Source organism: Chiloscyllium plagiosum, chromosome 30, assembly GCF_004010195.1.
Source record: "Chiloscyllium plagiosum isolate BGI_BamShark_2017 chromosome 30, ASM401019v2, whole genome shotgun sequence".
Classification (NCBI taxonomy): Eukaryota; Metazoa; Chordata; class Chondrichthyes; order Orectolobiformes; family Hemiscylliidae; genus Chiloscyllium; species Chiloscyllium plagiosum.
The window spans coordinates 47065693-47090248 of NC_057739.1; the positions used below are offsets into that span (position 1 = coordinate 47065693).

The 24556-nt window shown below is 41.7% G+C and overlaps 1 protein-coding gene across 1 annotated transcript in view; it reads left to right on the plus strand.

Annotated features, from left to right (window-relative positions):
- adamtsl2 (ADAMTS-like 2) overlaps positions 1–24556 on the plus strand; it is a 251356-nt gene that overhangs the window by 28849 nt on the left and 197951 nt on the right. The window contains exons 5-8 of the mRNA XM_043719728.1: positions 1607–1685; positions 6952–7054; positions 22156–22301; positions 22384–22507. Of these exons, the coding sequence (XP_043575663.1) occupies positions 1607–1685; positions 6952–7054; positions 22156–22301; positions 22384–22507 (452 nt within the window). The remainder of the gene's footprint in view (positions 1–1606; positions 1686–6951; positions 7055–22155; positions 22302–22383; positions 22508–24556) is intronic.

The window sequence follows — 24556 nt, forward strand, 5'->3', positions numbered from 1 at the left end:
CCCCCTGTAACCACGTCTCTGTGATGCCTACCACATCATAATCATTTATGATGATCTGTGCCATTAGTTCATCTGCTTTGTTACGAATGCTACGAGCATTCAGTTAAAGTGCCTTAATGCTAACTTTCTTATCATCAGAGATATTGGAAGTCATAAGATGTCCTAAGTTATCCATCCTTTTTGCTGCATTCCCAGTCTGTCTCCAGTTTAAATCTGTTGTGGTTCTGTTCGCCGAGCTGGAAGTTTAAATCTGCCTGCACATATGATATCCTGCTGCTTATCTTTCCATTTAACTCCATACTCCCTGTTGCTTTCACTTTCCTTTCCCCCCACCCACCCCCAACAACTCAAAAAAGTTTAAAATCCATAGCTGCTTGACTGTCATTTATTCAGTAAACTCAAAATTAAATAGAAATGAATACTGGGAAATTAAGTGGCAACCTAATCATTTGTGGCATTCTTCAAGTACAGGTGATGCTAAGAGCTTGTGTTTTCTTTAGGCTGAGTAACAATGAAATAGTTGATGCTAAGGTAGAAGACCTACTTCCCAGTGCTGTCATGTTTCGGAGCTGAGTTCTGTTTCCACAAGCCAGAATCTAAGCAGAAATTTCACCATCCAATAGATCTGTCTCACTTGGTTGGAAAATCTTGTTGTGGTTCTGTTCGCCGAGCTGGGAATTTGTGTTGCAGGCATTTCATCCCATGTCTCGGTGACGACATCCTCAGTGCTTTGGAGCCTCCTGTGACACGCTTCTGTGATCTTTCCTCTGCCATTTGTAGTGGTTTGAATCTGCCGCTTCCAGTTGTCAGTTCCAGCTGTCCGTTGCAGTGGTCGGTATATTGGGTCCAGGTCGATGTGCTTGTTGATTGAATGAGTGCCATGCCTCTAGGAATTCCCTGGCTGTTCTGTTTGGCTTGTCCTATAACAGTAGTGTTGTCCCAGTCGAATTCATGTTGCTTGCCATCTGTGTGTGGCTACTAAGGATAGCTGGATAGTAAGCATACTAAGAAAATGCTGCTGCTGCAGCAGAAGCAGAACTTGAAGGACCATGTGAGTGAGCCATGGTTCTGTGTAGAAATTTGTTCAGAGCTGACAGAAGAGCATGCCTCTGTCAAGTCCTTGCAATCTATTAGGATTTGGGATCTCCATCACCTCCATCCTAGACCTATTGCCAACATTCTCCTGGAAAAGCAGATAGGTGAGAATTTAGTTAGATGTGCAGCGTTAGCCACATTGTCAATGTGACAGCCAAGGAAAGAGCTGATCGGAGGTGGTCCTTTTGTGCTTTGGATGGGAGGTAGGAGGGATCAGAACCACACTGTTGTGCACACATTTTGACTCCATAAACATTAAAGGAAATCCAGCCCACAGTCTTAACTGTCCTTCTTTAGAATGACACCATTTTATTGCAAGGAATGCTGTTGACTTCATTTACTCTTTCTATGAAAATTATTTCTAGTGAATGTAAATTAGTTATATTTATTTAAATTTAATGTATGCTATTCAGTTTTGAATTTTTTTATTTGGAGTGCTTTTATGGGACAAACAAAGATACAAACTTGCACCACAGATTCCTGAATATAATATGTTGTGTGTTTTATTTAGCAGAAGGCTTGCAGTGTTGGGAGCCGATAACCAGACTTGTATAGGTACTCCTAAACGATATCAGCTCTGCAATATACAGGTCAGTGAAATTTTTACTGCATATAAAGCTGGATGTTATAGGATGGTCAGTATAGAAATAAACGCCTAATGAATGTACGTCACATGCAAAGCAGCCAACAGCTGGAAGTGTACTATGAAGAACTGATAATAGTTAAGAACATTCAGTGAAACAGGCATACACATTCTGCTTGGGCAGTATTGTATCAACCATTAGTGTGCTCTTTTTTTAAAAACGCATGCATTTGCAATGGATGTTGCTGATTGGCCCAGCATTTAATGCCCATCCCTCATTGTCCTTGAAAAGATGGTGTTTAGCAACTCCTGGAGTTGTGATCCATTTTCTATAGGTAGAACCACAATATTATTATTGGAGAGAGCTCTCTAATTTCTGAATGGAAGAAAAAGGAACTGAAGTCAAACAGTGATGAGGTATAGAGCATAACAGGGCATATAACAGGTGTCTGATTAGTGTGATTCTATTCTTTTAGCAATGGAAAACAATGTCATTTTCTTGCCCTTGTTGGCCAATGTTGCTGCTTTTCAATGGGTGTTTCTTTCCTGGATCTTTTTACTGCCATACTCAGTTTAGATTTTTTTATTTAATAAATGGTGTCCAATGGCCTTATTTTGCTTCTGGATTTCCCTGTTCCCATCTTTCATGAAGATTTTTACTTCTAACTCTCTAATCAGTCCATTGTTCTACTTGCTAAATGTTTATACTAGTTGGGCCTTTTTTTTTGTTATTGACTAATCTATTTTCTTACTCCCTCTTTGATCCTCATTTATCCCTATTTTAGAGCTCGACTGTAGTTTCATGTTCCATCAAATTCAGCACCGCCTTCCTAACCTGCAATCTTCTTCCCGACCTCTCCGCCCCCACCCCAGTCTGACCTATCACCCTCACCTTGACCTCTTTCCACCTATCACATTTCCGACGCCCCTCTCCCAAGTCCCTCCTCCCTACCTTTTATCTTAGCCTGCTGGACAAACTTTCCCCATTCCTGAAGAAGGGCTTATGCCCGAAACGTCGATTCTCCTGTTCCTTGGATGCTGCCTGACCTGCTGCGCTTTTCCAGCAACATATTTCCAGCTCTGATCTCCAGCATCTGCAGACCTCACTTTCTCCTCCTTTCATGTTCAGCCACTTACAACCGAGTGCTCTGAAATATCCCAGCAAGCCAAAGTTGAGACAGCCCCTTTGCTGTCTGGTGTCCTATATAAGCCAAATAGTGTTTAAAAACAGCAGAGTTCATTTTCTTAAAGGACACTAGTGTACCAGATGTGTTTTTTGACATTGGTCAGTAGTAGTTACATTACTAAGGCTGGGGCAAGACATCTCTGGCCTGATGTTAAGCAAACCCATTTTGGCCCGCTAAAAATGGAGGCAAGGGACTTTAAATTTAAATTCCCCAGCCAATTACCACCAGTTACCATTTTGACCAGCAAGGATGCATGTTGCATGTCATGGTGAATACTTTTCAGTCTTGAATTTCCCTGAAACCCTTATGGTTGTGTTCTGGACTGTAGTCTGCTCTATGGTCACACCCAAAACTGTTCAGTTACAAAAGTCAGTTTGAGAAAACTATTCTCCAGAAAGGTTCCTCCTCTGCCTGCGTCTCTAACCTGTTGGATGGTCTTTCACTTACTGTACTCCTGAAATTTAGTAATTGTGGATTGATCACTTCAGCCTTCTATACAAGCTGCAGTGGCTCCAACATTCCTCAAGCTGAATTCCTGAGCTTAAATTTGAACAACTGGATGGGGACATGCTGCAGATGTGCTTATCAAAGCAACGTGATGCATCCTTGAATTCCTGCATGGGCAAGTTTAACTCAACAAATCTATTTGGTATTCATAGATGTGCAATTTTGTATAACAAAGGACAACAGGACTGATTACTCACTGCTTACTTTGTTGTACAGTATCTTACCAGCTGGAGAGAAAATAGAGGGGCTAACACAGTAACTGTAATTGATTTTGGAATAAATGACTGCTAGGATCAGGGAAAAGGTCCCGCTGTGACCACCAGTAGTAGTTTATAAATTTAAAATGTAGGACCTCCAGATAACAACAATCTCTGCAGTTTTGTTTGAGCTACATGCAAATTGCATGGGATTAATCCTGTGCAGAATGTAATGTACTGCTACAGCCTCCGTACCCCATCAAGAGAATATTGCATTGAGAGACAACCTTATTGAAAAATAAAAGATTCTTTTGAGGATTGACTGGGTGGATATGGAAATGTTGCTTCTCCTTGTGGGAGAGTTTAGGATGAGCGGGCATATTTTTATTCATTCGTGGAATGTGGGTGTAGCTGGCTGGCCAGCATTTGTTGCCCTTAAGAAGGTGGTAGTGGGCTGCCTTCATGAACTGTTGCAGTCCACCTGCCCTATGTTGACCCACAGTGCCCTTAGGGAGAGAATTCCACGATTTTGACCTTGATCTCAGAATAAGGGGTTGCACATTTTAAGACCGGAATTTCTTCTGAGGCTAGTCAGTTTGTGGGATTCTGTACTGCAGAATGCTATCAAGACTGGGTTTTTATATATTATCCATAGAGCTGTGATTTTTCAAGGGAGTTGAGAGTTATGAACAAAAACCGAAAAATTGTGTTGAAAGCATCATATCAGCCTGATCTCACTGAATAGCAAAGTAGACTCAATGGGCTTGAATGGCCTACCTTTTGCTCCTATGTCTTATGGTCTTGTGTTCAATAACTCACCACCATGGTAACCAAAAGACAAAGAAAATAAAGTTAATAGTTTGTCAAGCCAGATTTCTTTTTTGAATTTGACTTGCCCAATGCTCCTGTCAGCAAGGATCATAATACTACCATAACTGAATAGCGAATAAAAGATTCACACCAATTCTTGATTTCTCACTCTGGGAAACAAATTTGTAATTTTTTTTGTCACTGTTTGTAAAATGCTCTACCTTTTTGTCTCAGTTCATTACACATGCTATTGTCTGCTTTCTCTGTCCCTTTTTTAAAATCTCTGACTACTGATCCTATATACACTCTCAAAAAACACCTTTGCCACCTTTATCCCTTGTTAACCCCCTTTCCAAAGCCCTCTATTACTCTTTTTTACATTTTCACCCAAAAGGAGAGAGAGAATCTTGATTTAACATTGCATTTCAAAAGACAAAACTGCCAGCACCACCTCACTACTAAATTTGGATGTTGGAATAGAATTGGTGCTCAAGTATCATTAGCCAGACTTTCTTAATTTTTTTTTGTCAACTTTTTAGGCAAATTATTGTAGCCATGTGCAGGTTGTTCTGCTATATCATGTATTTCGTTAAAGCGAATTCACTATAAGGCAATTGACGAATTGGAGACACTTTCTAAAGTGTGAACATTTTAAAACTTGTTTGGAACAACTTAGCATCGACACTTATTTCAAACTCAGTGACTCTCTCAGCCAGCTCGACGATACTCCTCACACCCACCCTCCTGCAAAAATGTGATCTCTGTACTCCCAATTCCTCCAACTCCGTTGGATCCTGTCCCCAGGATGAGGGATTCCATTCCAGGACATCCCAGATGTCATCCTACTTCAAGGGCCATAATTTCCCATCTCCCAATGATCAATCCCCTCAACTACATTGCCTTCATCTCCTGCACCTCTGCCCTCAACCCCTCCCCCACCCAACCACAATAGAGTTCCCCCTTTTCCTCGCATACCACCGCACCAACCTCCAAATACAACATACCATTCTCTGCTATTTTCGCAACTTGCAGTCAGACCCCACCACCAAACAGATTTCCTTCCCCACCCCTATCTGCTTTCCTTGGGGACTGTTCACTCACTCCATGACTTCCTTGTCTCCTCCAAACCCTCCTTCACACATGGTACCTTTTGCTGCAACTGCAGGAAGTACAACACTTGCCCCTACACCTCTCTCCCCTCCATCCAAAGCCTTAAACAATCATTCCAAATCCAGCAGAGATTCACTTGCACCTGATCCAACCTGGTCTACTGTATCAGTTGCTCTCAATGTGGTCTCCTTTGTATCAGCGACAAACTGCAGATTTGGGGGCTGTTTAATGAAGTGTCTGCACTCTGTACCTTCTGGTTGCTTGCCTCTTCAATTTCTCCTCCCACTCCCTAGCGACATGTCCATCCTGGGCCTCCTCTGCTGGCAAAATAAGGCCACATCCAAATTGGAGGAACAACACCCCATATTTCACTTTGGGAGCTTACAACCCAATGGTCTTAATGTAGAGTTCATCAACTTCAGAAGCTTCCCACCCCCAACCTTATCCCATGTCCACCCTTCTCCCTCTTCTCCATCTCCTTGACCAGACCTAATCTGTCCATCTTCCTTCTCGCCTCTCCAATCCACCCTTCCCACTGACCAATATCAATAATATCATCCCAACTACCTTTCCTCCAGCACCCTCACCTCCAACCACTTGTTTCTCAGCTTCCTTGCCTCTCCCCAATCCTGATGAAGGGTCCTGACCTGAAACATTGACTTTCCTGCTCCTCTGCTGCTGACTGACCTTCTGTGCCTTTCCAGCTCCCTTTTTTTTTATCGACTTTTAAAACTTGTTGGGTGTAACGCAATTACATCGTTGTGGTTCTGTTTGCCGAGCTGGGAATTGGTGTTGCAGACATTTCGTCCCCTGTCTAGGTGACATCCTCAGTGCTTGGGTGCCTCCTGTGAAGCGCTTCTGTGATGTTTCCTCCGGCATTTATAGTGGTTTGTCTCTGCCGCTTCCGGTTGTCAGTTCCAGCTGTCCGCTGCAGTGGCCGGTATATTGGGTCCAGGTCGATGTGCTTATTGATTGAATCTGTGGATGAGTGCCATGCCTCTAGGAATTCCCTGGCTGTTCTCTGTTTGGCTTGTCCTATAATAGTAGTGTTGTCCCAGTCGAAATCATGTTGCTTGTCATCTGCGTCCTAGTGGTCGCAGTAGTCTGGCTGTCAGTTCCGAAATGCTCTTGATGTATGGTAGTGTGGCTAGACCTTTGGGTTGCGGCATGTCCTCATTCCGTAGCAATTACATTGCTAACATTTAAGTGCTGTTTCTAAAGCACAAATTTTCAATAATTCAGGGTTGCACAAGAACACAATCAAGTCCTAGAGCCATCTGGACAGCAAATATCTGTCCTCTAAAATGCTGAGTCTATGTGCCACCTGTTGAAGGTAGTTTTTCAGCAGCACATGTTTTAACATGTCCTAAAATACATAGGAAGTGCAATCATTGTTGCAGATATGGCAACCAACTCAAATGCAGCAAATTACGATTTGGAATACTTTTGTAATCTGTTGCAGGAATGCCCAGCTAATGGGAGAAGCTTTCGAGATGAGCAGTGTTCATCTTTTAACTCCCGGGTTTATAATGGAAGGACTTACAAATGGACACCGTTATATCCAGGTGAGGAAAGGTGCACATGTCACAAAGTAATTATTTTGTTATATGTGATGCTTAAAAAAAATGACAATGTATTCTGTAAAAACTTGTGAAGCAATCTGCTGTAAAGTTGCTAGGTGGCAACATTCAGTTCAGCCCTGCAATCGGGTTGGGGCTTGTTTCAACAAGCTTTTTGATAAGTTTGGAGGCCATTGAAGTGAAGTTCAAAGGAGACAGAGGCTGAGGAGCTGTTAGCTGGAGAGTAAAGACAGGGGCAGACTCTTGGGAGTGCTGATTTTTAACTGTCTTGTAGGGAAGGAGTCTGGCCTCCGCTTTGTTTAAAAAAAAACTGAGGAAATGTTTAAGAATTAGGAGTTGGATGCAGGTCTCTGAACAAGTCCTGTAAATTACTGACTTTAGGAAATTAGTGTGAAATTTGGAAGAAGTCTGCATGCATTAATTCTTCTTTACAGTTATGAGCATGGAGGTCAAAAAGTAATGAGCAATATTTGTTTGGTGCATCTGAGCAAGTTTAGAGCTCTGGGAAAACTCAATTGCCACTTTTAAATTTATAAAGGAAGCTGTGGGTGAACATTTTGGGCTTATATCTGTGACTAAGTGCTGGAGTGCAGTTTTTTTATATCCACAGCAGTGTGGACCCAAGTAAGGAGTGTGAACTGGCAGAACAGGAGCAGATGTTGAGGCTGTTCATGGGAGTGTTTCTGGGCCAGATTGGTACATTAAAGAGTTGTGAAGTTTAATGAGATTTGACAACCTATCGTGTAATTAATATTGGAGCAAAGTTACTGAAAAATCCATAAATTTACTTTGATCATATTTGCTATTTTGTGTGCTGTGTGGTATGTTTGATTGCAGTAATTACCCATTTTCACCTTGTTAATTCTGGGTGATAGAATGTAGTAACATATATACAGTTGTTGTGGTATGTTCGCCAAGCTGGGAAATTGCTTTGGAGTGGTAGGGTGGCTCAGTAGTTAGCACTGCTGCCTCAGTGCCAGGGACCCGGGTTCAATTCCAGCCTCTGGCAGCTGCCTGTGTGGAGTTTGCTGTTTGTGTGTCTGTGAGGGTTTGCGCTCTCACTCCAAAGATGTGCAGGCTAGGTGAATTGGCCAAGCTAAATTGCCTCCTAGTGTCAAGGGATGTGTAGGTTAGGTGCATTAGTTAGGGTAAAAGTAGAGTGTTAGGGTAGTGGAAGAAGTCTGTGTGATACTCTTTGGAGGGTTGGTGTGGACTTGTTGGACCAAATGTAGGGATTCTGAGATGTTTCATCCCCTTTCCAGGTGATATCCTTAGTGCTGTGGAGCCTCTGTGAAGCACTGCTGTACTGTTGGTTAGAATTTATTTGATTTTGTTCCTGCTGCTTCTGGTTGCCGGCTCTGGTTGGTTGTTGCAGTGGTCGGTATATTGGGACCAGGTCAATGTGTTTATTAATGGAGTCCATGGATGAGTGCCATGTTTCTAGAAATTCTCTGACTGTCCTCTGTTTGACTTGTCCTATTATTGTTGTTGTCCCAGTTGAATTTGTGGTCCTTTGTCATCTGTGTGTATGGCCAGTAGGGTTGGCTGGTCATGGCATTTAGTGGCTAGTGGATGTTCATGAATGTGGATTGCTAACTGTCTGCCCTGTATACTGTTCTGTGCAGTCCTTGCATGGAAGCTTGCACATGTATCCTATACATGATGGGTATTGGATCTTTTGTTCTGGTGAGTTGTTGTCTGAGCGTAGCTGTTGGTTTGTGCTGTCATGAGTCCCAGTGGTTGGAGAGGTCTAGCTCTCAGTTCAGATGTTTTTGATTTATGTAAAGTTGGATTGTAGCACGTCTTTGTTGTGTTTTGTCTGCCTGGTGGGATCTTTTGTTCTGGTGAGTTGTTGTCTGAGCGTAGCTGTTGGTTTATGTGCTGTCATGAGTCCCAGTGGTTGGAGAGGTCTAGCTGTCAGTTCAGATGTTTTTGATTTATGTAAAGTTGGATTGTAGCACGTCTTTGTTGTGTTTTGTCTGCCTGGTGTCTGCAGATGAAGTTGTAAGGATGTCCGTTCTTGCAAAGACTTTGTAGAGGTATTCTTATTTCTGTCTTCATGGATCAGGAATGCTGCAGTGTGTTGTAGCCCCTGAACAGGTTCCTTTACGCAGCTTCCCTTGTTCATGTTTGGATGGCTACTGTTATAATTCAGGATCTAGTCAGTGTGCATGGCTTGTCTATACACCTTTTGTTTTTTGAGTTTTTTTGTATTCTGTTGTCTATTCTTTCCACAATCATATATCTAGGAATAGGAGTTGGTTGTTAATTTCCTTCTGTCTCAAATTTAATCCCTGTGGGCATGGTGTTTATAATCTGGTGTGTGCTCTTGATCTCTGAACTTTTTTAATTATTACAAACGTGTCATCCACAGTATCTGATCCAAAGTTTGGGTCTAATTTGTGGAGGGCTTTTTGTTCAAGTCTTAGCAGAAGCAATGATAGAATGAGCCCAGAGATGGGTGAGCCCATAGGTGTCCCTATTTCAAAAGTGACCAGTCAAAAGTGGATTGTAACAATCAAACAGCCCATCACAATAGGACAGAACAGAACCACAAACAAAAAGAATAACATTACAATATAATGGCTAAATTAACCAACAGCAGAGAAGATGAACACAACAGTCACCTGGGTAAGAAACCTCTCGAACAGCTCAGACACAGAAGAAGCAGCCCTAGTTAAGGGACTCCTCTACAACCACAGGAATGCAGAAGAAAAAACAGACTTTCTAGCTGCACTAGAATGTACGTGCAGAACAAACAAACTAACCGAAGAGACCCAGCAAACAGTCGGACGAACCGTTGTACCCATACTAACAAGGAGAACACAAATGAACAACCTTAACACAAAGGAAAGAAGTTCTAAAAACACTAAGAACAAAAACATTATAATTGTACCAGTGGATAAAGACAGAATGACAGTAATCATGAACAAAACGCACTTCTTACAAAAGCAGGCAAACTACTTGTGGATATTGACACTGACACTTAGAGGGAGTGTGACCCCACACCACAGTTAACCAATAGAATAAACAACATTATAGAACCTACACAAATGGACTGATAATCAAGGCAGGCCTACAAAAGATGAAACCAGAAGGCACCAACACCCCACGATTTTGCAGATTTACTTCAGGTACACAAACCAGATGTACCACTTAGACTTATTATGGCATTTCCAGGAACTCCATCTCACAAACTAGCAAAAGGACTTCAACAAAAATTCAAGCATCTAATCAGTGGATCCAAACACTCCATACAATCATCACAGGAATTCCTGGACAATATCAAGAACATAAACATAGACCAGGACGAAGCAATGATCTCATTTAGATGTAACGCCGCTTTTGTACCTTTATTGACAAAAATTTAGCCAAAGAGACGATAGCTAACTGCCTAGACATATGGAATAGATGACATGATGGCGAACCAATCAACAAGGACTGCATGCTTAAACCACTGGATCTGTGCTTGAATATGGACTTCACATTCAGCAGCCAGATATATGAACAAATCATTGGGACAGCCATGGCCTCATCCATCTCTTTGCTCACAGCAGAAAAAGCAATGGTGCAAAGACTAGAATAAACAGCCCTCCCATAAATCTGACTCAAACGTTGGATCAGCTACGTGGACAACATATTTGTAGTAATTAAAAGAACAGATCGAGAGTGCACACAGGATTATCAACACCATGCTCAAAGGGATCAAATTTGAGATGAGGAAATTAATAACAAATACCCATTCCCAGCTGTGATGGTGGAAAGAACAGATAATTGGGAATGCAGAACAAAAGTGTACAGAAAAGCTGTACACAGACCAGATCCTGAATTATAATAGTAACCACGGAAACCCGTACAAGAGAAGCTACATTAGGACCCTGTTCAAAAGTGCTACAACACCATACAGCATTCCTGATCTGCAAAGCGAGGAAGAAGAACACCTCTACAAAGTCTTTGCCAAGAATAGATATCCCCACAATTTCATTTGCAGACATCTGGCAGACTGATAACACAATCTGGACATGCCACAACCTAACACTAACCAATCTATCTAATAAAAGTCTCTTGAACTGGCAGCTAGTCTTCTCCAACCACTTGGATTCATGACAGCCCATAAACCAACAGCCACACTCTGACAATAACTCACCAAAACAAAGGACCAATACCTACCATGTGCAGGAAGAATGTGGTGTACAAGATTCCATGCAAGGACTGCGCAAAACACCAAATAGGACCAACTGACAGACAACTAGCATTCATGAATATCAACTAGCCACTAAACGCAATGACCAGCTGACCCTAGTAGCTATATACACAGACAAGGACCACAATCGAATGGGATGACAACAATAATAGGACAAGCCAAACACTGGATAGCCAGAGAATTTCTAGAAACATGACTCTCCTCCATTGACTCCAACAATAAACACATTGACCTAGGCCCAATATACCAACCAATAAACTGGAGCTAGCAACCAGAAGTAGCGGGACCAAAACCAAATAAATTCCAAACTATACAGTACAGCAGTGCTTCACAGGAGGCTCCACAGCCCTGAGGATGTCACCTAGATACAGGATGAAATGTATGCAAACTAACTTATCAATGGGAAGGGATAGTTACATGCCATAAGTCCAGAATTATTGATGGGACAAGGGCAATTAGGCAAGAATTAGGATGCATAGAATGGCATAGCAAAATGCAGGGGATGCAGACAATGGAAATGTGGAGCTGGTTTAAGTCCCTATCAGGTAGGGAGGAAATAAGGTAAGGGAACTGTGATTTACTACAGAAATTGCATCTCTTAAGCGGATGGAGGCTTGTGTGTTGATGAGACAAGATGGTTCAGATAAGGTGATGAGTTACATATCAGCTAGGAAGGATTTAAAGAGTTAAGAGCAAAGAGGACATGAGCAGTCTTTAGCAAATAGAATAAAGGAGAACCCTAAAGTTTTCTACAGGTATGTGAGGAATAAAAGGATGACCTAGGGTAGGAATAGGGCCAGTCAAAGACAAGTGGGAAGATGAGTGCGGCCCCTGGGGAGATCAGAGGTGCTAAACTAAAATTTCTCATCATTTTCACTCAGGAAAAGGAGAACATTGTAGAGGAAAAAAATGAGGTACAATATATTAGAGTAGAAAGGTTAGTTACTAAGAGATGTTATCAATTCTAGAAGGAGTGAAAGTAAACCAGTCCCCTGGGCTGGATGGGATTTACCCGAGAATTCTCTGGGAAGCTAAGGAGGAGATAGCAGAGCCTTTGACTTTGATATTTGAATCATCATTATCTACAGGTTTAGTACCAGAGGATTGGAGGATTGCAAATGTTGTGCCCTGGTTCAAGAAGGGCAGTAGAGATGACCCAGGTAATTATAGACCAGTGAGTCTTGCCATCTATTGAAGGAAAGGATTATAAGAGATAGGGTTTATAATCATCTAGCAAGCAACAATTTGATTTCAGATAGTCAACATTGTTTCTTCAAAGGCAGGTAGTGTCTCTCAAACCTCATTGAGTATCTTGAGAAGGTGACCAGGCATGTAGATGAGGGTAGGGCAGTTGACGTGGTATACATGGACTTCAGTAAAGCCTTTGATAAGGTTCCACATGGTAGGCTGTTGGAGAAAATGCAGAGGCATGGGATTGAGGGTGACTTAGTAGTTTGGATTAGAAAGTGGCTTTCTGAAAGAAGGCAGCGAGTGGTGGTTGATGGGAAAATATTCAGCCTGGAGTCCGGTTTCTAGTGGTATGCCACAAGAATCTGTTTTGGGACCACTGCTGTTTGCAGGCATAGGTGGATGGATTTGTAAATTTGCAGATGACACTAAAGTCTGGAGTAGTGGACAGTGGAAGAATGTTACAGGTTGCACGGGGACTTGGATAAACTGCAGAATTGGGCTGCGAGGTGGCAAGCGAAGTTCAATGCAGCTAAATGAGGTGATTCAATAGACAATAGGTGCAGGAGTAGGCCATTCTGCCCTTCGAGCCAGCACCACCATTGAGGATGATCATAATGAATCAGTATCCTGTTCCTGCCTTATCCCCATAACTCTTGATTCCACTATCCTGAAGAGCTCTATCCAACTTTCTGGAAAGTATCCAGAGACTTTGCCTCAACAGCCTTCTGGGGCAGAGCATTCCATATACCCACCACTCCCTGGTAAGATAATGACCTCTTCCAGTATTGTAATGAACCTCGTGGTTTGATCTGGGATCATGACATAATTTGGGACTTCATCTAGGGTATTAACATAATTTGGACTTCTGTGGGATTTCAAATCCATGGACAAATTAGTTTAGATTTGCTGAATTTGAGACTGGTTAAGATTTTTATGGTGAATTTTAACAACTCTATTTTGTGTACAAGTCAGAACAGAATACAGGACAATGGAATGTTGCCATTTGGAAGTACAGGAAATGTTTGTATGTCACCTATTCAAAATTACATCCCTGTATGGGATAGCATTTGTAAATATAAGTATTTTGTCAGTTGGATGTTTGTAAATTGGGGACCCCTGTAGCTATTGAAAAACAAAATGGATTTGTCAGTTGCTCTGACTTCTCTGAAGAGTAAAGTTCTTTGCCTGAGTGGTTTACAAAACTTGACCAAGTCTAGATTAATAGTATTTACATAAAAGTTGCACTTAAAATTAAGCATAAGGAATAGGAAAGTTGATATAGTTGACGTAATAGTGCACTAAGGAAAAAGAGGCCAATCCAATGGAACAATTGGCTCTAATTTATTTGCAGATGATACAGCTTGAAATAGAAAGAGAAGCAAAGTTTGAACTTAAACTTCAAACAGAGAATTCATGAAACATGAGCTTGAAAAAGAAACGTTTGGCTTGTGGTCAATAAGGAAGTCTAGTAGATTGGCTGGCTGAGGAGTCAAGTCCCTTTTCTACAACTATCCACAACTTTTGTGGATGATACTAATTTACTAACCCATCCTTCTATACCTCCCTCTAGGTCATTTATAAAAATGACAAACAACAGTAGCCCCAAAACAGATCCTTGCAGTACACCACTAATAACTGAATTCTAGGATGAACCTTTCCCATCAACCACCACCCTCTGTCTTCTTTCAGTTAGCCAATTTCTGATCCAAATTGCTAAATCATCCTGAATCCCATGCCTCCGTATTTTGTGCAATAGCCTACAGTGGATAGCCTTATCAAACTCCTTACTGAAATCCATATACATCACCTCGACTGCTTTACCCTCATCCACCTGTTTTGGTCATCATCGCAAAGCACTCCATATGGTTTCTGAGGCACAACTTGCCCTTCACAAAACCGTGTTGACTATCCCTAATCAACTTATTCCTCTCTCTAGATGATATCTCTTATAACCTTTTCCAACACTTTACGCACAACCAACATAAGGTTCACTGGTCTATAATTACCAGGGTTGTCTCTATTCTCCTTGAACAAGGGGACAACATTTGCTAACCTCCAGTCTTCTAACACTATTCCTGTAGACAATGACAAAGGTCAAAGCCAAAGGCTCTCCAATTTTGTCTGTGGCTTCCCAGAGAATCCTACGATAAATCCCAACCACCCTAGGGACTTACCTATTTTCCCAGTTTCCAGAATTGCTAACATCTCCTTGCGAACCTCAATTTAGCCTAGTAGCCTGTATCTCCATATTCTCCTGAACAACTTTGTCTCTTTCCAGTGTGACTACTGACTAAATGTATTCATTTAACACTTCCCCCATCTCCTCTGACTCAACACGCAACTTCCCACTACTATCCTTGATTGGCCCTAATCTTTCTCTAGTTCTTCTTTTATTCCTGATATACCTATCGACTTACCAGGGGTAATCCATGGGGTACAGGTCTCTGGGGTCAGAAATGAGGTTTTAAGGTCACGAGTTCACCAGCAACCAGGAAGGTGGTTTGAAGTGTGTCTGCTTCAACGCCAGGAGCATCTGGAATAAAGTGGATGAACTTGCAGCATGGATTGGTACCTGGGACTTCGACGTTGTGGCCATTTCGGAGACATGGATAGAGCAGGGACAAGAATAATTGTTGCAAGTTCTGGGATTTAGATGTTTCAATAAGAACAGAAGATGGTAAAAGAGGGGCAGTGTGGCATTAGTCAAGAACAGTATTATGGTGACAGAAAGGATGTTTGAAGACTTGTCTACTGAGATAGTATGGACTGAGGTTAGAAACAGGAAAGGAGAGATCACTCTGGGAGTTTTCTATAGGCCTCCAACTAGTTCCAGAGATGTAGAGGAAAGGATAGCAAAGATGATCCTGGATAGGAGTGAGAGTAACAGGGTAGTTGTTATGGGGTCTTTAATTTTCCAAATGTTGACTGGAAACTCTATAGCTTAATGTGTTGCTGGAAAAGCTCAGCAGGTCAGGCAGCATCAAAGGAACAGGAGAATCAATGTTTCGGGCATAAGCCATAGGTAGTACTTTAGATGGGTCAGTTTTTGTCCAATGTGTGCAAGAGGGCTTCCTGAAACAGTATGTAGACAGGCCAACAAGGGGTGAGGCCACATTGGAATTGGTACTGGGTAATGAACCTGGCCAGGTGTTAGATTTTGGAGGTAGGTGAACAATTTGGTTGTTTACTTTAGCAATGGAAAGGGATCGGTATATACCGCAGGGCAAGAGTTTTTGTTGGGCAAAAGGCAATTATGATGCGATTAGGCAAGATTTAGGATGCATAGGATGGGGAAGGAAACTGCAGGGGATGGGCACAAATGAAGTGTGGAGCTTATTCATGGAACACGCTACTGCATGTCCTTGATTTAGTATGTACCTGTGAGTCAGGGAGGAAGTGGATGAGCGAGGAAGCCGTGGTTTACTAAAGAAGTTGAATCTCTTCTCTAGGAGGAAGAAGGCTTATGTTAGGATGAGACATGAAGGCTCCGTTAGGGTGCTTGAGAGTTACAAGTTAGTCAGGAATGAGCTAAAGAGAGAGCTAAGAAGAGTTAGGAGGAGACATGAGCAGTCACTGGCAGATAGGATCTGCCAGCTGCATCACTCCAGGAATATCTGTTACACCTGCTTAAAATAGCTAGTAAAGTTAAAGTCTGGGCTACCTTCTTAATGTTTTGAGGGGGTCTGGCCTGATCCATAACAGTGGGGGGGCAAAATATAAGAATAGAAGTGATAGAAAGCTAGCATATTTTCATGGCCTTAGGACAGCACATGTAAAAGCAAATTGTTGGAACCCAGGACCAAGAAACATTATCAACAATGCACAGAAGTTACAGACAGTTTCAGAAACCACATTCTTCTTTGTACGAGGGGACATAACTACAAATTAAGGGGCGATAGATTTAAGACAGATATCAGAGGCAGGCTCTTTACTCAGAATGGTAAGGGCGTGGAATGCCCTGCCTGCTAATGTAGTTAACTCAGCCACATTAGGGAGATTTAAACAATCCTTGAATAAGCACATGGATGATGGGATAGTGCAGGGGGGCGAGCTGAGAATAGTTCAGATCGGCGCAACATTGAGGGCCAAAGGGCCTGTCTGTGCTATATTGTTCTATGTTCTATGAAGAACTGATCAGTATAGCGAATGAACTTGTATACATAAAAGAAGTTTGCTGAAAAACAATGGTGACGACACTTAAATTAAACCTGATAAATGTCTGGTCTGTATGTAAAGTATCATGCAAAATGTCTTCAACAGGAGGAATTACTGATGATTTTGTTCATCAACTAATTGGCTAAATGTGGAATTAAAAGTGCAGACTGAACTGTTGGAACTTAATCTTGAAGGGAGAAGTGAAGTTTTGAACTGTTTTGTGACCTAGGGAACAAAGATGAGTTGTGTGTGATTGAAGATCAAATCATGACTTTGAAAGCAGCTAGCAAAATTTCAAGGAACAGAATAAGAAACTGACAAATCATTGGAAAGAATTTATGGAGAAACCAGTAACCATGGAAAACAGATGTCCAAAATAAAAAGAACAATACATGAATAAAAACAAAGCTGTGGATGCCAGAAATCTGAAACAAAGTGCTGGAGAAACTCAGCAGGTCTGACAGCATCTGCAGAGAAAATAGCAGAATTAACATTTTGAGATACATTTTTGTCAGAAAATGTGCCATGTCATCTTTGCATTCTGACAGCTTGCAGGCAAAGAATGAATGTGATGGATGCTAAAAAGCAGTCTTTTAAAGATGAGGAAATTGAGTATGAGCAGCATCCGGCACAACAAGCAAGACAGGATTAATTGATATCCACTCTTAAGTGATGCTCATTAACTATAAACTTGTTGTTCTAAAGGCAAGCACCATCTGTTTAGTTCAAGATACAAATGCAGCCTTTTTATATGTTCTTTATTTGGTTTTCTTGTTTAATAACATTTAACTACTGTTTTGAAGATGAAGCCTTCAATGTGTGATGCTGCCACACTACAGTAACATTATATGTGACAATGGGCATTAGGGAATGAACCATGCATTAGGGCAGGTAACTTCAGGAATTTCATTCTTGCAGCAAGAGCTACAAATACAATTGACCAGAATGTGATATATATTTACAGTTGCGTTTACAATGAAATGTAACCTACGCCATCTATATGCCCTTAGAAACTTTCTGTTTTCATTTCCCTCCTATCGCATCTACTTTAAATGGCTGTTCTTGACTTGCAACTGTGTGCCAGATCAACACTACATTTTAAGTATAGCACCAGTGGTAAACCTAAATGGTCCTGGCAGCATGAGCACTTCTACTGGGGTGGGATGGCCCTGTTGGTGAGGAATGATATTCAATCCCTTGCGAGGGGGTACATTGAATCAGATGTAGAGTCAGAATGGATAGAGCTGAGAAATTCTAAGGGTAGAAAGACCCTAATGGGCGTTATCTACAGGCCCCAAACATTGGTCTGGATGTAGGGTGAAAGTTAAATAAGGAGTTGAAATTGGCCTGTCGCAATGGTATTACTAAAGGCAAGGACTGATTAGGGATAGTCAGCATGGCTTTGTGTGTGAGAAATCATGTCTCGCAAACTTGATTGAGTTTTTTGAGGAAGTAACAAAGAGGATTGAGGGAAGAGTGGTAGATGTGATCTATATGGATAAGGTTCCCCATGGGAGACTGATTAGCAAGGTTAGATCTCCTGGAATACAGGGAGAACTAGCCATTTGGATAGAGAACTGGATCAAAGGTAGAAGACCAGAAGGTGGTGGTGGAGGGTTGTTTTTCAAACTGGAGGCCTGTGACCAGTGGAGTGCCACAAGAATCTGTGCTGGGTCTTCTACTTTTTGTCATTTTACATAAATGATTTGAATGCGAGCATAAGAGGTCCAGTTAGTAAGTTTGCAGATGACACCAAAATTGGAGGTGTAGTGGACAGCGAAGAGGGTTACCTCAGATTACAACAGGATCTTGACCATATGTGCCAGTGGGCTGAAGTGGCAGATGGAGTTTAATTCAGATAAATGTGAGGTGCTGCATTTTGGGAGTCCAGAACTAGAGGGTATAGGTTAAGGGTGAGAGGGGAAAGATATAAAAGGGACCTACAGGGCAACTTTTCAGAGGGTGATGTGTATGGAATGAACTACCAGACGAAGTGGTGGAGGCTGGTACATTTGCAACATTTAAGAGGCATTTGGATGGCTATATGAAAATAGAAAGGGTTTGGAGGGATATGGGCCGGATGCTGGCGGTTGGGACATGTGGACTGGTTGGACCGAAGGTTCTGTTGCCATACTTGTATATCTCTATGACTCCCCTACAGTTGTTATAGGGGATTTCAACATGCAGATAGATTGGGAGGCTCAGGATGATACTGGACCCCAAGAAAGGGAGTTTGTGGAGTGCCTCCGAGATGGAATATTAGAGCAGCTCATACTGGAGCCTACCAGAGAAAGCAATTCTGGATCTGGTGTTGTGCAACGAACCAGACTTGATCAGGGACCTCTAAGTAAAGGAGCCATTAGGAGGTAGTGACCATAATATAAGTTTTAATCTACAACTTGAGAGGGAGAAGGGAGAATCCGTGTCAGATATTTGAGTTGAACAAAGGAAACTGAAGGAGGAGCTGGCCAAAGTTCAATACCCTAGCAGGGATGACAGTGGAATAACAATGGCAGGTATTTCTGGATATAATGCAGAAGGTGCAGGATCGGTTCATTCCAGAGAGGAAGAAGGATCCTAAAGGAAGGCAGGGGCAGCTGTGGCTGACGAGGAAAGTTAAGGACTGTATAAAGATAAGAGAAGTATAACATAGCAAAGATGAGCAGAAAGCCAGAGGACTGGGAAACTTTTAAAGAGCAACAGAGGATAACTTATAAAGGCAATACATGGAGGAAAAATGTGGTACGAAGGCAAACTAGCTAAAAATATAAAGGAGGTTAGTAAAGGCTTTTTTAGGATGTGAAAAGCAAAAAAGGTTAAGACTAAAATTGGGCTCTTGAAGACAGAAATGGGTGAATTTATTGTGGGGAACAAGGAACTGGCAGAAGAGTTGAATAGGTACTTTGGATCTATGTTCACTGGGGAAGACACAAGCAATCTCCCAGATGTAATAGTGGCTGAAGGACCTAGAGTAATGGATGAACTGTAGGGAATTTTATATTAGGCAGGAAATGGTGTTGGATAGACTGTTAGGTCTGAAGGCTGATAAGTCCCTGGGACCTGCATCCCAGGGTACTTAAATAGGTGGCTCTAGAAATCATGTTATATCGATTTCAGGATCAGTTCCTGCGGATTGGAGGGTGGCTAATGTTGTTCCACTTTTCAAGGGAGAGTGAAAACAGGGAATTATAGACCAGTTAGCATGACATCAGTGGTTGGAAAGATGCTGGAGTCGATTATAAAAGATGAAATTATGAATCATTTGGATAGCAGTAACAGGATAGGTCAGAGTCAGCATGGATTTATGAAGGGGAAATCATGCTTGACTGACCTTCTCAAATGAGGAGAAAGTGAGGTCTGCAGATGCTGGAGATCAGAGCTGGAAATGTGTTGCTGGAAAAGCGCAGCAGGTCAGGCAGCATCCAGGGAACAGGAGAATCGATGTTTCGGGCATAAGCCCTTCTTCAGGTATGTGTTGCTTTTCCAGCAACACATTTCCAGCTCTGACCTTCTTCTCAAATGTTTTGAGGATGTAACTATGAAGATGGACAAGGGAGAGGCAGTGTATATAGTGTTCCTGAACTTTCAGACAGCCTTAGATAAGGTCCCACATAGGAGATTAATGAGCAAAATTAGGGCACATTGAGGCAAGGTACTGACTTGGATTGAAAATTGGCTGGCTGACAGAAAGCAAAGAGTAGTAATAAACAGGTCCCTTTCGGAATGGCAGGCATTGACTAGTGGGGAAACACAAGATTCTGTACTGGGACTGCAGCGGTTTACAATATACATCAATGATCTAGATGAAGGCATTAAAAGTAATATTAGCAAATTTGCTGATGACACAAAGCTGGGTGGCAGGGTGAAATGTGAGGAGGATGTTATGAGAATACAGTGTGACTTGGACAGGCTAGGTGAGTGGACGGATGCTTGGCAGATGCAGTTTAATGTGGATAAATGTGTGGCTTGCCATCAAAGCGGATAGAACAGGAAGGCAGATTACTATCTAAATGGAGTCAAGTTAGGTAAAGGGGAAGTACAACAAGATCTAGGTGTTCTTGTCCATCAGTCAATGAAAGCAAGCATGCAGGTACAGCAGGTAGTGAAGAAAGCTAATGACATGCTGGCCTTCATAACAAGAGGAATTGATTATAGGAGCAAAGGTCTTTATGCAGCTGTGCAGGGCCCTGGTGAGACCACACTTGGAGTATTGTGTGCAATTATGGTCTCCAAATTTGAGGAAGGATATTCTGGCTATTGGGGGAGTGCAGCATAGGTTCGAGAGGTCAATTCCCGGAATGGTGGGACTATTATATGTTGAAAGATTGGAGCGACTGGGCTTGTACACACTTGAGTTTAGAAGGATGAGAAGATCTGATTGAGACGTATAAAATTATTAAAGGATTGGACACTCTGGAAGCAGGAAGCACGTTTCCGCTGATGGATGAGTCCAGAACCAGAGGACATAGTTTAAAAATAAGGGGTAGGCCATTTAGAACAGAGTTGACGAGAAACTTCTTCACCCAGAGAGTGGTGGATATATGGAATGCTGTGCCTGAGAAGATAGTGGAGGCCAGGTCTCTGGATACTTTCAAGAAAGAGATGGATATAGCTCTTAAAGATAGTGGAATCAAGGCTTATGGGGATAAGGCAGGATCAGGATACTGATTTTGGATAATCAGCCATGATCGTAATGAATGGTGGTTCTGGCTCAAAGGGCTAAATGGCCTACTCCTGAACCTATTGTCTATTGACTACTGGTAAGTACAAGATGGTGTAAGAGCACTGCAGTAGAGATATGGTGCAAACTTAAGGTGAACAGTGGCAAATTGTGTGAAGAAACTTGGTGGAGCTGGAAATCATCCATGAATCTCCCTGAAAATAGCATTTAGAGCTGAATTTTGTCAAAAACCAGCAATGTGCACAATGTTTGTGTAGGGACAGATAAAATTGAAATGGACTAGAAATAATTTTTTTTTAATATATATACGGTATCTTGGAAATGATTGCACGAGTTTTTACAATTTCATAAAAAGTTGAATAGTACATTTGAAAATTATTTTCGTGTAGATTTCTCTTTAACTTCTAAACATTTTATTTGTGACAAAATACATTGTTTGCTATCAATGTTAAATACCTATACCCTTCACTTAGGGATTAGTTCTACTTCCTGATTCCCACTTCCAGCATAGCAATCTGGTCCCATATCTGTGCTTTCAATTCTCACTGTCTGGAAGATGGTAAGGGAATAAATCTGAGTGGGTTAACAAGCGAGACCGTACTGAACAAAATGGGATAATTTTTTTAGAACACTTCAAGTGAAGTTAGCTAATTCATGGCTGTAATGCAAAATGACGAGGACACTGCTTCTGTCTTTGTCATTCTTCCTTCAACCATAATAGATACTGATGATTTTTATTATTACTGTTTTGTGGATCTTGTTTAGAAAATTTTACATTTTTAAATATGAAGTGCTTTAGGAATTTTTGTATCATAAGAAATCATTATATAAATTCAAGTTGTTTATTTCTTGCAGATGATTATGTGCACATTTCAAGCAAGCCTTGTGATCTTCAGTGTACTACAGCAGATGAACAGAGACAGCTAATGGTCCCAGCACTGGATGGAACATCTTGTAAATACAGGGAATTCCGAGGAGTCTGTGTAGCTGGCAGATGTGAGGTTGTGACAATAATCTGCATAGATGTGTGTTAGATTTCTCAAATCTTATTGATTCTTGTTTCACATTCTCTATGCTCTGCAGCCCATTGGATGTGATGGGGTGCTCTTTTCCACCCAGACTCTCGACAAATGTGGTGTGTGCCAGGGCAATGGAAGCAGCTGCATTAGAGTTACTGGCAACTACAGGAAGGGAGCAATCTACCTGGGTAAGAGATGTAATGTACAGGAGTAGGTCATTTGGTCCTTCAAATTTGCTCTGCCTTTCAACAAAATTTCAACAAAGGCTGATCACCTACTTCATCATCCAGCAGTATCCTTAAATCGCTTATTTCCCACAGTACAAATCTGTCAATCTCTATCTTTTTAATATACAGAATGAATGTGCATTCACGGGTCCCTGAGATGAAGAATGCCAAGAGTTCGCCACATTGAGTGAAAAAGTTTTTTCATTGCAGTGCTAAATGACTGAAGCTTTTGTTTTGAAATCGTGATTCCATCTTTTAGATGAGAGGGCTAGAAGAAACATGTTGTGGGATTCAAGGAACTTTGGCAAATTAGATCCACAATTGGCTGAACAGCAGGAAGCAGAGGGGGAACGGTTGAGGTGTCTTTTTTACTGAGTGAAAGTCTGTGTCTACTGAGGTCCCACAGGGATCAATGTTGGGGCCCTTGCTGTTTGTGGCATATATGAATGATTTATACTCTAATATGAGAGGGTTGATCAAAGATAATACAAAAGTTAATTGGATGCTAAATAGAAGATAGCCTTACACTGCAAGAGGATATACATGGGTTGGTCAGATGGACTGATAAATGGAAAAGGGAATTCAATCTGGATAAGTGTAAGATGGTGCACTTGGGCAGGACAAACAAGGCAAAGGAATAAATGAAGAAGAGTGGGACACTGGGAAACACCAAGGATCGGAGAGATCTTTAGTGTGCATGTACACATGTTCCTTAAGGTATCAGTGTAAGTGGACAATGTGGTGAAGAAGGCAGATGAAATACTTAGCTTTTTTTTTTTGTAGAGGCAGAATTTAAGACTAGGAAGGTTATGCTGTAACTGCATAAATCATCGATTTAGATCACCGCTGTATAGTGTGCAGTTCTGGAACCCCGCATTACACAAGGGATTTGATAGCATTAGAAAGGGTACCGAGAAGATTTACCAAGATGTTACCTGGGTTGGAGAGTTTCAGAGATTGGACAGACTGAGGTTATTTTCATTTAGTGTAGAAGATATTGAGAGGGGACATGATTGAAATGTGTAAAGTTATAAGGAGCATGGATAGGGTAGAGATGGAGAAGCCTTTCCCTTTTGATGGAGGGATCAATGACCAGTGGTCAAAGATTTAAAGATAAGTAGCAGAAGGTTCAGAGAAAAAGGTTTAGGGAACTGACTGCCTGTAAGGATGGAAGAGGCAGAAACCCTCATCATATTGAAGTATTTAGATGTGCATTTGTAATGTCAAGGCATACAAGTGCTGGGACATGGCATTAGAATAATGAGGTAATTGTTTTTGACCAGCAGGGACACGTTGAGCCAGAGGTCCTTTTTTGTGTTGTAGATCTCTGACTCTGTCTGAGAAGCAAAACAAGCAATAAATTGGATAGTAAAGTCACAATACAAAATTTGTTCAGCAACAAGAAACACTCTGTACAAATAGTCACTTTGTTACAAAGCTTGAGTATTAATGAAAAAATACTTTTTAAAGCTATTGTCTTGCACTTACATAGAACATTAGAAGAATACAGCGCAGTACAGGCCCTTCGGCCCTCGATGTTGCGCCGATCCAAGCCCACCTAACCTACACTAGCCCACTATCCTCCATATGCCTATCCAATGCCCGCTTAAATGCCCATAATGAGGGAGAGTCCACCACTGCTACTGGCAGGGCATTCCATGAACTCACGACTCGCTGAGTAAAGAACCTACTCCTAACATCTGTCCTATACCTACCCCCCCCTTAATTTAAAGCTATGCCCCTGTAATAGCTGACTCCATACGAGGAAAAAGATTCTCACTGTCGACCCTATCTAAACCCCTAATCATCTTATACACCTCTATCAAGTCACCCCTAAACCTTCTTTTCTCCAATGAAAACAACCCCAAGTGCCTCAGCCTTTCCTCATACGATCTTTCTACCATACCAGGCAACATCCTGGTAAACCTCCTCTGCACCCGTTCCAGTGCCACCACATCCTTCCTATAGTATGGCGACCAAAACTGCACACAATACTCCAGATGCGGCAGC